We start from the raw sequence: 15,335 nt of genomic DNA, 5'->3' as shown, positions 1-15,335 counted from the left end.
AGAGGGAGGAGAGGGGCGTGGGGGATGGTTGAGAGGAGGAGAGGGGCGTGGGGGATGGTTGAGAGGGAGGTGAACCTCCATGAAGGGGCAGGAGCTCAGGGCCAGCTCCTACAAGAATGGCACTGTCTCTCACTAACACTGGTTAGGCGTGGAAGGGTGGAAGTCGGAAAATGCACCTTACAACACCGACACTCATAATTCTGTGAATTCTACTTTTTTCAGCATTTATTCATTTCCTATTTATAAAAGAAATGAAAGGCGGGGCATGGTGGCTCACGCCTGTAATCCCAGCATTCTGGGAGGCCTAGGTGGGTGGATTGCTTGAATCTAGGAGTTTGAGGCCAGCCTGAGCAACATGGTGAAACCCTGTGTCTATAAAAAATACAAAAATTAGCTGGGTGTAGTGGCAGGCGCCTGTAGTCCCAGCTACTCAGGTGGCTGAGGTAAGAGGAACACTTGAGCCCAAAAGGCAGAGGTGGCAGTGAGCCAAGATCACGCCACTGCATTCAAGCCTAGGCAACAGTGTCACCCCACTGCATTCAAGCCTAGGCAACAGTGTCACGCCACTGCATTCAAGCCTGGGCAACAGAGTGAGACTCAGTCTCAAAAAGAAAATGAAAAAATTAAAAATTAAAATTTCTCTCTTATTCACATCTCATTTAGAAAGAAGAGAATCTTAATAAGCAAAGAACTAAAAGCTTTGCAAGAGCCAATCTAGAAGTTCTTTCCACGTTGATCCACATGGCTTCTATCTGCCATATGAATTGGACAAGAGACATTATCCATTTTTCTGAGTCCATATACATTCAACCCCAGAGGCAGGTACACAGATGTACACAGTTCTTGACTAAAGCCCTCTCTGTGAAGCTATACTCTTTGGAAAGCAAGGCACTGACTGCTCAGCAGGGAAGTGGGCCATGGAGAGTGTGGGTGTCACAAAGCTTCTGGCCAGGGGTCAGGACTCACACAGGCTGGGTGGGCAGAGGGAGGGCACTGAACTGCGAGGCCCCAGGCACCAAGCAGGTTCTGACTCTCAGTGCCCCATGCAAACTTTCCTCCTCTACCCCAAAGCAAAGGGTCTCAAGTGTGTGCTACTGGTTGAGACGCAATTCCATCTAACTTTCCTCCTCACTCCTGCTTCCTCTAAATGGGGAGAGGACAGGTCCACTCACAAGGCCTGTGAGGGGCTGAGCACGCCATGGACACACACGCTATTAGCTGATGGTGATGACAGAAGTAACAAATACTAACTGCTGCTCCTTATTCACCCACCACTAGCTGCATCTTTTTCGTTTTTCACTTTATGCCACTAACAGTAACTTTCAGAACTTCCTAACTTCCCAAAAACTTAATCTTCTGTCAGGCATGTTTCTCTGAGAACCCTGGGAATGACCAGAGGGACTTATTAACCAAAACATTTTTTGTCTGGAATCTCTCCTTGTTAATGGTGTCCGACAGATGATCAATAGCCAGCCTATTTAGAAATGCCAGTCTGAATATTCCCAGGAAAGAGCCACTGGATTATTAGTGTGGCTGATGAACCCTGCAATGGGACACTGACTGCTATGTATTGGGCTTCTGCACAGGTGCCCAGCTGCTGTCCTTTATCTTAGGGTTTTGTGAGGATCTTTGCAGCAGTTCCTCATGTGCTATATGTTTTGTTTTTTTTTTTTTTTTTTTTTTTTTTTTGTCTGTGGGGACCTAATTACAGTGCCTGGATGGTTTCTCTGATCCATGCACCTGCTGCATCTGATAACCCACGCAGTGATAGATGTCTGGACACTACAGATAAGATGCATCTCACTTTGCACATTGACTATGAACCCAAAGGATTCAGGATTCAGTGCAAATCAAAGCTTTGCAATTTGAATCCTTGTTCCAGGTTTACAGGAAGAATTGGAAAATGCGGTAAGATTATACAGACTTATTTATTAATCATGTATGTTAGAACAACAGCTTCCCTTTATCATGTTCTGTGTGCCAGGCATCATCTTAGGTCCTGTACGTGTATTCTTTAACTTCATCCTCACAGACCCTCTTGTAACCAGCATATTTCTCTTCATTTGTCAGGAGAAGCAAAGTGAGGCTTTGAGAAGTAACATCATTGGCTTCAGGTAATGCAGCCAGTAGGTGCTAGGGCTGGGTTAAACCCACACTTGTCTGACAATGAGCTCACGTCTTTCACACTGTTGAACACTGCCACTTCCTTTCACTCATTCATTCATTCATTCGCCAACCAGACACTGGAGGACAACAGCTGTGTCAGAAGGTATCCTGCCCCGCCCTCCAGTCCCCTTACCATCTCCGGCTTTGCTTGAGTTGGGGGGTTCAGGTGTACTTAGAGGCCTCAGGGGAATAATAATCTCATCCACATTAACCCCTTCTTCCATGTGCTTCTCGGAAACGTGGGAGAGGAGTTCCGACTGATTTGGTGAGAAAAGGTTACAACATTTACACATAAAGATGGCCGTGTTTTCTGTAAGGAAAAAAAAAGGAAAATATGTTATTTCATCTCCATATAAACAATTATTACTTCCAATTGCCAAAGAAAATACCAAAGGCTGCCCTTCTGAGCCATCACCAGCCTCTACCAGACTGTGTCCCTCTGGCAGTCACCTCCACGGCAGGCCACTCACTTTCATCTTCAGGGAATTCCTGGGGCCAGAAAGTTCTTTATTCAGTATCTCAACTCTCAGTCCTTCTGGATAGTGTCTAATACAAACCTCCTCGCTACCCAAATCTACTCATCAGCCCAGATTCTGGGATAAGTACAGCCAAGTAAAAAACAAACATGCAACTTGAAAAACTAAATCCTACCCCTCAAATGAATGAACTGTACACTGATGGCAATTAAAGAGTCTTGCTAGACTCTCTCAAATTAGGTGCAAGGAAAAACTGACCACAATAGCATTTCTCAAGAGGCAAGCACCTTTCAATCAAACGATGGGAACTTGTTGCCTCTTTAAAGCCACTGAATTCCTATTTAAAGCATTCTCATTATTCAAAAAACTTACCAATAGTTCATTATGTTCATCTCATTATGATAAGGCAGGGAGATATAATGAGGGAAATCAAACACTCACTTTTTAGACTGATAAAATAAAGATATATAATAAAATATTAAATTCAGGATACAATAACAATTAAAAGCCAGATCTTTGTAGTATTATACTTAGACTGAAAGGAAGTGGCTCTGTCCACTGAAAAGGACAACGGCTCTGGAGCCAAAAGGTCCAGGTTAAATTCCCAACTCATCCCTAAATGCTGGAAAGCTGGGGACCTCAGAGAAGCAGTCATCTGTCAGTTGCTGGAATCCATAGGAACTTTAGGGATAGAACATGCCTATTCAGCAGCAAGAATCCAGCGGGCACTCAGAAAGCACAACACTGACTCGGCGCAACTCTGCACCCATGGTGTGCCCTCGTCCAGCATCTGGACAGCTGGCAATCCACACCCGGCTCCCCTCAGAATCCCCCTCACCAGCCTCCTGGGGACTCTCAACGCTGCCTGGAAGTCACATGCAACTTCTGCACCATTTACTGCCTAGCAATGCTGGACAAATACATGGCAATCATACGAGCTCTGTGCTCCCTGGTGATGGTGAGCAAGTATCTCATCCTCCTCGCTCCTCACTCTCAACAGCTGACCTTGCTTCATATCTCACTGGAAGCATCCAGAAAACAACTACCCCTGCCACCCCTTTCAGCCCGCCTGCATCTTCAGCTGTCTCCCCACCTTGCTCCTGCTGGCGTGAATGTGGGCATAGTGAGGGGGACACTAGGTGTGCGGGTGAGGGCAGTGGCCCATCCCAGAGCAGGGCTATCATATCTCTGATATTGTCTGGAATTGCTGGTTCATGGAGATACTAAAAGCAGACTAACACTTCAATTATGTGATAATTACTTTCAAATTCTCTAAAGATAGTGCATCGCTGATTGCCTGCACCCAGGAAGATGTTCCCACAGCCCTGCGTGGGAAGGTTACTAGACAAAGGGTGCGTGATGGCTTGTGTGTGCAGAACCCACCCTCTCTGACGATCATTCTCCAGGTCATCAATTCTTCCCTCTGTACTAGATCTTTCCCCTGGCCTATAAGCATACTCTTATTCTCCCATCTCAAAACGAAAACATCGGCTGGGCACGGTGGCTCACGCCTCTAATCCTAGCACTTTGTGAGTTCGAGCCAGGTGGATCACGAGGTCAGAAGTTTGAGACCACCCTGGCTAACACGGTGAAACCCTGTCTCTACTAAAAATACAAAAAATTAGCTGGGCATGGTGGCGGGCACCTGTAGTCCCAGCTACTCGGGAGGCTGAGGCAGGAGAATGACGTGAACTTGGGAGGCGGATCTTTCAGTGAGCCGAGATCGCGCCACTGCACTCCAGCCTGGGTGACAGAGCGAGACTCCGTCTCAGAAAAAAAGAAAAAAAAAAAAATCTCCTGATCCCCACTCTCCCACCCCATTTCTCTCCTCTTTACAGTAAAACTCTCCTACCAGAAATAAGGAGGAAAGGTAATAGGCCAACCCGGCCTTGCTGGCGTGAAGGTGGAGCCCTTGGAAGGCACTGGAGTCCCCGGAGCAAGACCCTCCCTGGATTCACAGAAAGACTTTCTCCGTGAACTAACACGGAGGTAACAACCTAAGAGAATTCTTTTCTACCAACAACACACGAAATCAAAATGTAACAAAGCAGAACATTGCTTCATCAATGAAAATCTCTCACAGATACTGCCAATCAATATTGTTTTTTCCAGGAAACGCTCTATTCTTAGGAACCCAAAACGCTTCCCGAACAAGAAGTGATTAGAGTAATACATTCTTCTTTATAGGAGGCCAACTTGTTTCCAGTGTGCTTCCTGCTACTCCTACAATGACCCAGTGACTTAGGCAGAAAAGGGTTTGCAATCCCCGGTCCACGGCTGAGGAAACTGAGGCTGAAAGAGGAAAAGCAACTTGCTCAAGTCATCACGGGCAAGAGTCAGGGACCAGATTCTCTCCTACCTGCATTAGACACGAGTTACGTTTGGCTACAGCCCATGAGCTGAGTTTCTCCAAGTTATAGCTAAAATACTTAAGACTCTACACCCAGCAACATCTGCAATAAAACTCATTACAGCAAAGAGCATAATCCCCAAAGCACACATCAACTTCAGATGTGTTCATTTCAGCATCCATTGAGCAGTATCCACAGGTGGGCCCCACCCCAGACACTGGAGACAGAGATGAATCAGGCATGAGGTCCAGGCCCTGCCACAAGAGGAGGCCACCATCTCACTGGAGAGACAGACATGCCACAGAACAATCTCATGTAATGGTTTTTACTGAAACTATTTCCCAATACCTCTAAGTATTCTTGGTTCCTAGGATGCTCTCAGGAAAATGGGAATTCTGTGACATATAACAGAGCTGAACTTCTGGGGACCACAGGGCTATTACAAGAGGTCTCCTAGTTCAAAGGCACACCAAGCACTGCCTGGAGATTCCATAAAGAAAACTATTTTGCATTTGTATATGACAAAGTGTTGGAGAATACCGGAAATAAACTACTGCTTGGCTGTTCCACACCACCTGAAGGCCTGAGGACCCTGGGTGCCACCTGGCCTTGGCCATCTGTTATGAATTTGCGTAACAGATGTGTCTGTGTGCTCAGCTCTCTCAGGCAGGGAGACTGGACCTGGAGCTCCTGAGGTGGAGGCAGAGACAAACACGAGAACCTGGAACAACTCTCCCATAACAGAAGGCTCCGCCACGTGGCCTGGGCCATGAGAGTGGGGTGGATCCCGATCTGGACAGGCTGCCACGGACAGGACAGGCTTCTCAGCTGAGGGACAACCAGAGCTCAGTGCTGCAGGACAGTGAAACTCCAGGAAGGGTGCGTGGGCAGGAGACATGCAGGCTCAGGCAGGAAACACACGGAGTGCCGTGGAGGCAGGAGGAAGGGAAAGGAGTGGATCTGCTGACAACACAGGGACAGAGATCCCCAGCACAGTCACTGAGCAGGCACTGGCAGCTCCAGAGAGAACCAGGAGTCCACCAGCAGAGCAAAGGCAAGGAGAAACCGTGTCTGAAGGGGCTGGCCCTGAAGGAGAGGCCCCACATGCCTGAGCTGCGCCAGTTCCCCTCCGTGTCCATACCCTGGACGCAGCATGGCCCCATCACATGGCTCCCCTTAGAATGTGAGGTCACTGGAAACAGCATCTGGCTAGCCTTGGACACCTCAGTACACATGGAGGACAGCAAGTGGCTATGGCGGAATGAGGGAGGGAGAAGGAAGGAGTACATCGGCCCAAGACCGGTGGGACTGACACCAAAGAGCCTGTCCAGAGATGAGAGCAGAGATGATGGCCTGAGACACAGGTCTGCAGAGGAGTCAGGTCAAGCAGGCATGACACCATCACTGACTAGACATGGCCAACAACAGAGACAGGGGAGGCAGATGTGCCCCCAAGGGAGCAAGGACAGGTCTGATGGGCAGGATCAAGTGGTTTTGGGCAGGACGTCAGTATGCAGATGCCTACTAGGAGAAGGCAGCACAAGACAGGGTGGGGTTCAGCCACAGTGGGGCAGAGAAATAGGGTCAGCACCCAACGAGGAGCATCAAGCCTAAAGACAGAAAGTGTCAAGAAGCCAAATCCTTCCCAAGGCCCCGTCTCAGTCCATCCGAGTGGCTATCACAAAGTGCCACAACTGGGTGGCTTATTAACAGAATTTTATTTCTCACAGTTCTGGAGGCTGGGAAGTCTGAGATAGAGGCACGGGCAGAACCAATGCCTGAGGACCGCTTCCTGGTTCATAGCTGGTGCCTTCTTGCTGTGTCCTCACATGGTGGAAAGGGCAAGGTAGCTCTTTGGGGTTTCTTTCATAAAGGCACGAATTCCATTCACAAGGGCCCCACCCTCATGACCTGACCACCTCCCAAACGCCCCACCTGCTAGGCCATCACATTGGAGGGTAGGTTTTGATCTATGAATTTTAGGGGGAAACAAACATTCAGCTCATAGCAAGCAACAAACAGAAGACCGAGTCCTTAGTGACAGAGAAAGCCCTTAGGGAGAAGGTGGAAGAGAAGAGGGGCTGCTCCCGAAAAATGCAGCAAGAATGGGGGGGGCAGGCACTGGATCCAGCCATGAGGAAGATACTGGTAACCTCAGAAAGTGAGATTTCCCTAACACGGCCACAGAGACGCCCAAGGTGGCTGAGATCAAGGCAGGGATATTCAGAAAGCAGGCACCCTCATCAGGCCTGGGGAAGGTTTGCTGTAACAAAAGGAAGCATCCTTTGGCCGTCTGGGTGACAATGGTCACCATCAAGCACTGGCTACACTGGACAAATGACTTTTACCAGCTGACAATCTTCCAAGCCTTTGAGTAAAAGGCCAGCATCATATTCAAATTACAAAATAATAAGAGGTCTGGTCAGCAGGGAGGAGAGCGCGCAGAGAGATTGTGCAGAGAGCGTGTAAAAAGGCCAGAGGGGAGGCAGCGCAGCGTGTCCTAAGCCTCCACATCTCTCTGGCCTGCAACGCAGCCTCTTTTGGGTCATCCACCCACAGAGGACTGCTTGGAGATTTCCCGGGAGTCTGGCTTTCGGGACCAGCCCAATGCCCACTTCTCCCTACAAAGTTGCTCTGCAGCAGACACACGCGCACAGACATGCATAAGGGTGGTAGAGTCTGCTGCTCTCATGAACAAATACTGCCATGGCAAAGGGGCCAAGAGCCTCAAAGACACGCGCTCATGACTTCTGACCAGTGGTTTTCCTCCTTGAGATCTTGCCTTCGTGATCATCCAAAATGAGAACAGGAATTGTGCACTAAGATACTCGACACACAAGTATTTATAACGGCAAGCTCCCAGAAGCGACCGAAGTGCTCAGCAGTGGACAAATCCTGACACTCACAAAACAAATTATGATACAGCCACTGAAAATCATATTTCAGAGAATACTGAATGGCACAGGGAAACACTCACAATGAACACTAAGTTTTAAAGAATGGAATACTCAGCTATTTGGTATGAATATAATTTTATTATTAATGGATAGATATTATTTATGAATAGATGGAAGGAAGGAGAGCTGGCCAGGATGAAAGGAAATACACCAAAATTTTCACTGTGAAACTTTTTAAAAAAATAACTTCTGCCTGTAATCCCAGCACTTTGGGAGGGCAAGGTGGGGAGATCACGAGGTAAGGAGTTCGAAACCAGTCTGGTCAACATGGTGAAACCCTGTCTCTACCAAAAATACAAAAAATTAGCCGGATGTGGTGGCGTGCACCTATAATCCCAGCTACTCGAGAGGCTGAGGCAGGAGAATTGCTTGAACCTGGGAGGTGGAGGATGTAGTGAGCTGAGATCCTGTCACTGTACTCCAGCCTGGGTGACCGAGCAAGACTCTGTCTCAAATTAATAATAATAATAATCAATAATAACATCTGTATTTTCTACAATGAGTCTAAATAACATTTAAAAATCAGAAAGACTGCTAGGCTTTCTAAAAACAAGGTGAAGGATAACACAGCAGATCCAACACGGTTCAGGAGGATCCACTCTAAGCTGCTCAGGCAAGGATGGCGTCTTATTCAAGTCCAGGCAAGGATGGCATCTTATTCAAGTCCATGTCCCCAGCCTGGCACATGATAGGTGTTCAACTAATGAGGAAGCTGAGTCACACACTGCAAATCATAAAGACCGCGAGCAGAGGAAAGGGGAAAGCCTTGGCTGAGGTGCCTGGGAAATTACGGGGGAAGGCACTTGAATGGATCTTGAAAGGCAGCCAGTCCTGCACAGGAGGTCACGGGAGGGGCTCCCAGACTCCAGAGTGCATCAGGCATGGGCTCTACCCCCCAATCCCACCCCACCCCTACGAACACTCCCTCATTCAATCCCCCACCTCTCTGCTGGCCAGCCCATGATCCCCATTCTACAATACAGGACGGAGGGTCAGAGGAGCTGGCCTCCCCTCAGCCAGGGAAGTGCAGGGGCAAGCCCAGGGCTCCACAGTGCTACACGGCCTGTGCAGGGTCAGCGCCAGTAAAGAACATACGGCCACACAGAGCCCACGAGACCACAAAACTCCCCAAGGGAGCAGGGGTCTTGGTCACAGGGCTGGTCCTGACAGCCAGGCTCCCCAGGGGGCGCTCTGTGTTGCTCCCACCATTGCAATCTCAAATTTAAAAGCAGCCTGTTCCAAAAGCCCAGAGCAGAGAGCATGGTGCACCCTTTTCAACAGAACCGATGAGTGCCTCCCAGGCCTCCCACAGGGAGGGCAGATGCACTCATCGGGGACGTTCATAAAGCCTCATATAAACGGCAAAATGCCAAAGCACACAGAGAGGGCGCCGGGTCAGGCTGCATCCCCCAAATATTAAGAATTGTGAATCCACCAAAATAACAACAAAGGAAGCACTTTTGTTTTCTATAGTGGACTAATATGAAAAAAATATTATCTTGTACCCTGAAATATACTCATAATTATGTTGTCAGCTAATCCTGATGAAGATGCTATAATTTGGATGCATTTTTAGGTCCAATTACTGTGCACTCAACCTTATCAAAATAATTCAAAGGGAAAATGACATATTCAGCACAAAGAAAATCACGAGAGTTTGGGGTTTGAGCATTCAATTCCTACTAACTGCTTCCCAGGTTTTAGCCAGCTATTCTGTACTATTAAAGTGGAAAATCCTAAAATAACTGTACTAATAAGTCCTCATTTCTGATCTCTGATTTGTAAACATTCCCAGCCAAGAACACCAGGTCCCGTCTGCAACCTCTGACCCCCCTGCCTTGCTCTGGGACCTTGGGACAAGCAAGGTGTTTTGACCCAACCCCTTCCAGAAGGCAGCTGTGAACTGGAAGATGAATTCATAGGCCCCGAGGTGGAGACTGAGTCCCTTGCACTGGGAAGGTTCCAGGATGCAGCAGAAGGTGGCCGGTGCTCTAGCCATGGGCCGCAGACATGATCAGCTGAAGCTGGCCTGCTCTGAGGGACCCCTCCCCAACTTTCAGGCCCTCAAGGAAAGGGGTGATGAGGGTCAGTTGGGCCTTGAGCTGGAGTCACAGATGCTCACAGCTAGCTCACATCCAGCCGGCTCGCAGGATGCTCTGGCACCCAGCACACGAGGCAGAGTGTCCTCCTCCTGCTGCTGCTGTCCTCTGTACGTCCACCTGGCAGGAGTCTCAAGGGCAGGATGAGTGGAACAAGACAGGGTTCAGGCATTATGGGGTCCCCTACTAGCCCTTACACCAGCTTTTAATATTTCCATTATTGTTTATTATAAAAGGTACATAGGAGTACATGCTGATGGTAACAGTAAACAAAACAGCAGTCTATAGAAGACAGACAACCCCCGAGCATCCCCTCTGAGAGTCAGAGCATCACTGAGCATAGTGTGGTGCCTATATCCTTCCAGACCTTTCGCTGTGCATCATAGACAGAGAGAGATGGACAGGAACATGGACGAATATCACCTTCATAGCAGCAAAACCTTGTACAAACCCTTCCCCACTGGGGTCCCCAGAGTCCTGTGCCCCTCCATACCCCTCTGCCTCCCTTGAGGTCCTGCAGGCTGGGCTTAACACAGAAGGACAGCAGAGGAGATCGCTGGTACTGTTGACATGGAGGGTCTCAGGGGCCCCAAGTAAAAACTCAAAATACACTACTCAGCAGTTAATAGAGCACCCCTTCCCATTCCCAGCTGGGCTAGTGGCACAGAAGGCCCAGTACAGAGCCAAGATTTTCACCAGCATCCAGCAGTAATGAAGCTATCACTGCACACTGAAGTGTCACTGGAGGCCCCACAGAGGGTAGTACTAAAGCACCCTCGCCCCTTCTAGCTAGGATTGGTATCAGCAGCAGAGGTCCAGTTGGGAGCCTGAACTCCCACCCCCATCCACCAGTAATGAGGTGCACTTTTCTCCAGGCATCAAAGAGACTGAGTGGGGAATCTGAACTTCCACCCCACACTGGCGGTAACAAGGCAGTACTCCCTTGTCCCCACCAGAGCAGTGTCAGATGGAGCCTGCTAAAACCGAAGATTTAAATAAGATCCAGACCTTCATAACATAATATCGAAAATGCCCAAGATTCGATTAAAAATCATTCCTCATGATTTTCCGAGACCAGGAAAATATCAATTGTAATGAGAAAAGACAATTAACAGACACCAATACTAGGTGGCACAGATGTCAGAATTAGCTGACAAGGACTTAAAGTAGCCATCACAAAAATGCCTTCATGATAAAGGACAAGCCTCTCTACAATAAGCAAAAAAACACTGCATCTCAGAAAAGAAATCAGAGATATAAAGAAAACCCAAATGAAAATTTTAGAACAGAAAAATACAGCAACAACAAAACCTTCAGTGGATGGGCTCAAAGTAGAATGAAAAGGAGAGAAAAATAACAAAGAAAAGAGACTGAAAAGAAAAGAACAGAGCCCCAAGGACCTGTGGGACTATCACAAAAGATTAACATTTTGACATGAGTCCCAAGAAAAGAAAAAGAGAATAGAACTGGGCAAGTATTCAAAGAAATTACAGCCGAAAACTTCCCAAATTTGACCAAAGATATAAATACACTAATTCAAGAAGCTGAGCAAACCCCAGACAGGATAAACTCAAAAAAATCCATGCCAAGTGCAGCCATAAAAAAGAATGAGCTCCTGTCCTTTGGAAGGACATGGACGAAGCTGGAAACCATCATTCTCAGCAAACTAACCAGGAACAGAAAACCAAACACCACATGTTCTCACTCATAAGTGGGAGTTGAACAATGAGAACACATGGACACAGGGAGGGGAACATCATACACTGGGGCCTGTTGGCGGCTGGGGGGAAAGGGGAAGGAGAGCATTAGGACAAACAGCTAATGCATGCAGGGCTTAAAACATAGATGACAGGTTGACAGGTGCAGCAAACCACCAGGGCACATATATACCTACATAACAAACCTTCACATTCTGCACAAGTATCCAAGAACTTAAAGTAAAATAATTTAAAAAAAGAAATCCATGCCGAGACACATCATAATCAAATCTCTGAAAACTAAAGACAAAATGTAAAAGTAACAAGAAAAAAAGTCTGTAGAGGAAAATTACGTGAATGACAGCAGATTTATCATCAGATACAATGGAACCCAAAAGGAAATGGCACAGCATTCTCAAATGTTGAAAGAAAAGAACTGTCCACCTAAAATTCCATGTCCAGTGAAAATACCCTTCAGGAATGGAAGGGAAATCAAGACATTCTCAAAGGAAGAAAAATTGGCATAATTTGTCACCAGTAGATATCACCTAATAGAATGGCTAAAGGAAGTTTCCTAAACAGGAAAAAAATATAAAAACAATAAATCTTAGAACATCAAAAGAAAGAAAGAAGAAAGGAAAGTATAAAATATGGGTAAATACACCAGACTTTCCTCTTAGGTTTTCTAAATTATGTTCGACGGTTGAAACAAAAAGTCTATCTCTGTGGGAGGTAGTTCTAATGCATGCAGAAGAAATACTTACAACAATTATACCATGAATGAGGGAGGGGGTCCTCTCAAACTTCTGCTCTGAGATGTTGATAAAGAACCTTCATAACTTGACTATCAACCCTTTCACTGAATTCCCTTCCCTTCTACCACAGGTTCACCCCAACAATAGGAAATAAGAGCAACGATCCTCAAGTAAATCAGAGATGACTTGCTTTACAAGAGGAGAGGAGTAAAAACATTGCTATCTATGCAGAAAGAAAGAATGGCAAAATTGAGATTACTCAGCATAGTTCCTAGGCTTGAAAGAGAACTAACAAACACTCGGCTTAAGGGACTTCAGAATGAACGAAGAAGTGAACCATTCCAATGTTGCTGCAGTTTCCACATATTTAACAGATAGGATCCTTCTGGGAATGCCAGAGTCAGGGATTATGACACCAAGTCACTTCAGCCATAAACCTTATTCTTGTGCTTTTCTTTCTTGCTGGTAATTTTACATGAAAGGATATATAGCTAGAATAGACTATATACCAATAATTTTGATAATGAATTCTATGATGTGTTTTGTCTTCTTGTGTCTTTTTTCCTTCCTACCATGATACCACTTATTTATAAGTGATCCGTGTAGTTTGAATGTATTTGAATAACCTCAGTATATTTTAGCTCTACTCACTGATTTGACCTAAAAAAGCACCAAAAGGACATAATTATTCCCATTTATTTTATAAGCCTAAAGTCAGTGACAGGAAACCCAACATCAAGAATTTGAACCAGGCCGGGCACAGTGGCTCACGCCTGTAATCCCAGCACTTTGGGAGGCCGAGGCGGGTGGATCACCTGAGGTCAGGAGTTCAAGACCAGCCTGGCCAAATGGTGAAACTCCAGCTCTACTAAACATAGGAAAAACTAAGGTAGCTGGCAAGATGGCCGAATAGGAACAGCTTCAGTCTGCAGCTCCCAGCGAGATCCAAGCAGAAGGCAGGTAATTCCTGCATTTCCAACTGAGGTACCCAGTTCATCTCACTGGGTCTGGCTGGACAGTGGGTGCAGCCTACAGAGAGTGAGCCAAAGCAGGGTGGGGCATCGCCTCACTGGGAAGTGCAAGGGTCGGGAGATTTTCCCTTTCCTAGCCAAGGGAAGCCATGAGAGACTGTACCGGGAAGAACAGTGCATTCCAGCCCAGGTACTGTGCTTTTCCCACGGTCTTTGCAATCGGCAGACCCGGAGATTGTCTCCAGTGCCTGGCTCGGCAGGTCCCACCCCCAGAGCCCAACAAGCTAAGATCCACTGACTTGAAATTCTGGCTTGAAATTCTCAGAGTCTGAGGTCGACCTGGGACACTAGAGCTTGGTGGGGAAAGGGGCATCCGCCATTGGGCTGAGACCTGAGTAGGCAGTTTTACCCTCACAGTGTAAACAAAGCTGCCAGGAAGTATGAACAGGGTGGAGCCCACCACAGTTCCCTGGGATAGAGCACCTGGGAGAAGGGGCGGCTGTGGGTGGAGCCTCAGCAGACTTAAACATCCCTGCCTGACAGCTCTGAAGAGAGGAGCGGTTCTCACAGCACAGTGTTTGAGCTCTGATAATGGACAGATTGCCTCCTCAAGTGGGTCCCTGACCCACAGTGTATCCAGACTGGGAGACACCTCCCAGTAGGAGTCAACAGACACCTCATACAGGAGAGCTCTGGCTGGCATCTGGCAGCTTCCCCTCTGGGACGAAGCTTCCAGAGGTAAGAACAGGCAGCACTCTTTGTTGTTCTGCACCCTCTGTTGGTGATACCCAGGCAAACAGGGTCTGGAGTGGACCTCCAGCAAACTCCAGCAGACCTGCAGCAGAGGGGCCTGTTAGAAGGAAAACTAACAAACAGAAAGGAATAGTATCAACATCACCAACATCAAAGACCAAAGGTAGATAAACCCACAAAGATGGGGAGGAACCAGCGCAAAAAGGCTGAAAATTGCAAAAACCAGAACACTTCTTCTCCAAAGGATCACAACTCCTGGCCAGCAAAGGAACAAAACTGGATGGAGAATGAGTCTGACAAATTGACAGAAGTAGGCTTCAGAAGGTGAGTAATAACAAACTCCTCCAAGCTAAAGGAGCACGTTCTAACCCAATGCAAGGAAGCTAAGAACCTGGGAAAAAGGTTAGACAAATTCCTAACAAGAATAGCCAGCTTAGAGAAGAACATAAATGGCCTGATGGAGTCGAAAAACACAGCACGAAAATTTCATGAAGCATACACAAGTATCAATGGCCAAATCAATCAAGCAGAAGAAAGGGTATTAGAAATTGAAGATTAACTCAATGAAATAAAGCAAGAAGACAAGATTAGAGAAAAAAGAGTGAAAAGAAGTGAACAAAGCCTCCAAGAAATATGGCACTATGTGAAAAGACCAAATCTACATTTGATTAGTGTACCTGAAAGTGATAGGGAGAATGGAACCAAGTTGGAAAATACTCTTCAGGATATTATCCAGGAGAACTTCCCAATCTAGCAAAGCAGGCCAACATTCAAATTGAGGAAATATAGAGAACACCACAAGAATATTCCTTGAGAAGAGCAACCCCAAGACACACAATCGTCAGATTCACCAAGGTTGAAATAAAGGAAAAAATGTTAAAGGCAGCCAGAGAGAAAGGTTGGGTTACCCACAAAGGGAAGCCCATCAGACTAACAGTGGATCTCTCAGCAGAAACCCTACAAGCCAGAAGAAAGTGGGGGCCAATATTCAACATTCTTAAAGAAAAGAATTTTCAACCCAGAATTTCAAATCCAGCCAAACTAAGCTTCACAAGTGAAGGAGAAATAAAAGCCTTTACAGACAAGCAAATGCTGAGAGATTCTGTCACC

At 46.9% G+C, this 15,335-nt stretch overlaps 1 protein-coding gene across 4 annotated transcripts in view; it reads right to left on the bottom strand.

Annotated features, from left to right (window-relative positions):
- ZFAT (zinc finger and AT-hook domain containing) overlaps positions 1-15,335 on the bottom strand; it is a 240,286-nt gene that overhangs the window by 188,706 nt on the left and 36,245 nt on the right. For all 4 annotated transcript variants that reach the window (XR_001883776.1, XR_001883775.1, XM_017863814.1 and 1 more), the window contains exon 2: positions 2,300-2,476. Coding sequence is in view for 2 of the 4 variants with exons in the window: in XM_017863814.1 (XP_017719303.1) it covers positions 2,300-2,476 (177 nt within the window). In the remaining 2 variants the exon portion in view is untranslated. The remainder of the gene's footprint in view (positions 1-2,299; positions 2,477-15,335) is intronic.

This window comes from Rhinopithecus bieti, unplaced genomic scaffold (genome assembly GCF_001698545.2).
Source record: "Rhinopithecus bieti isolate Rb0 unplaced genomic scaffold, ASM169854v2 scaffold_72501, whole genome shotgun sequence".
Lineage (NCBI taxonomy): Eukaryota > Metazoa > Chordata > Mammalia > Primates > Cercopithecidae > Rhinopithecus > Rhinopithecus bieti.
The sequence above is the reverse complement of the archived record's forward strand: the minus strand, read 5'-3'. Positions and strand labels throughout refer to the sequence as shown.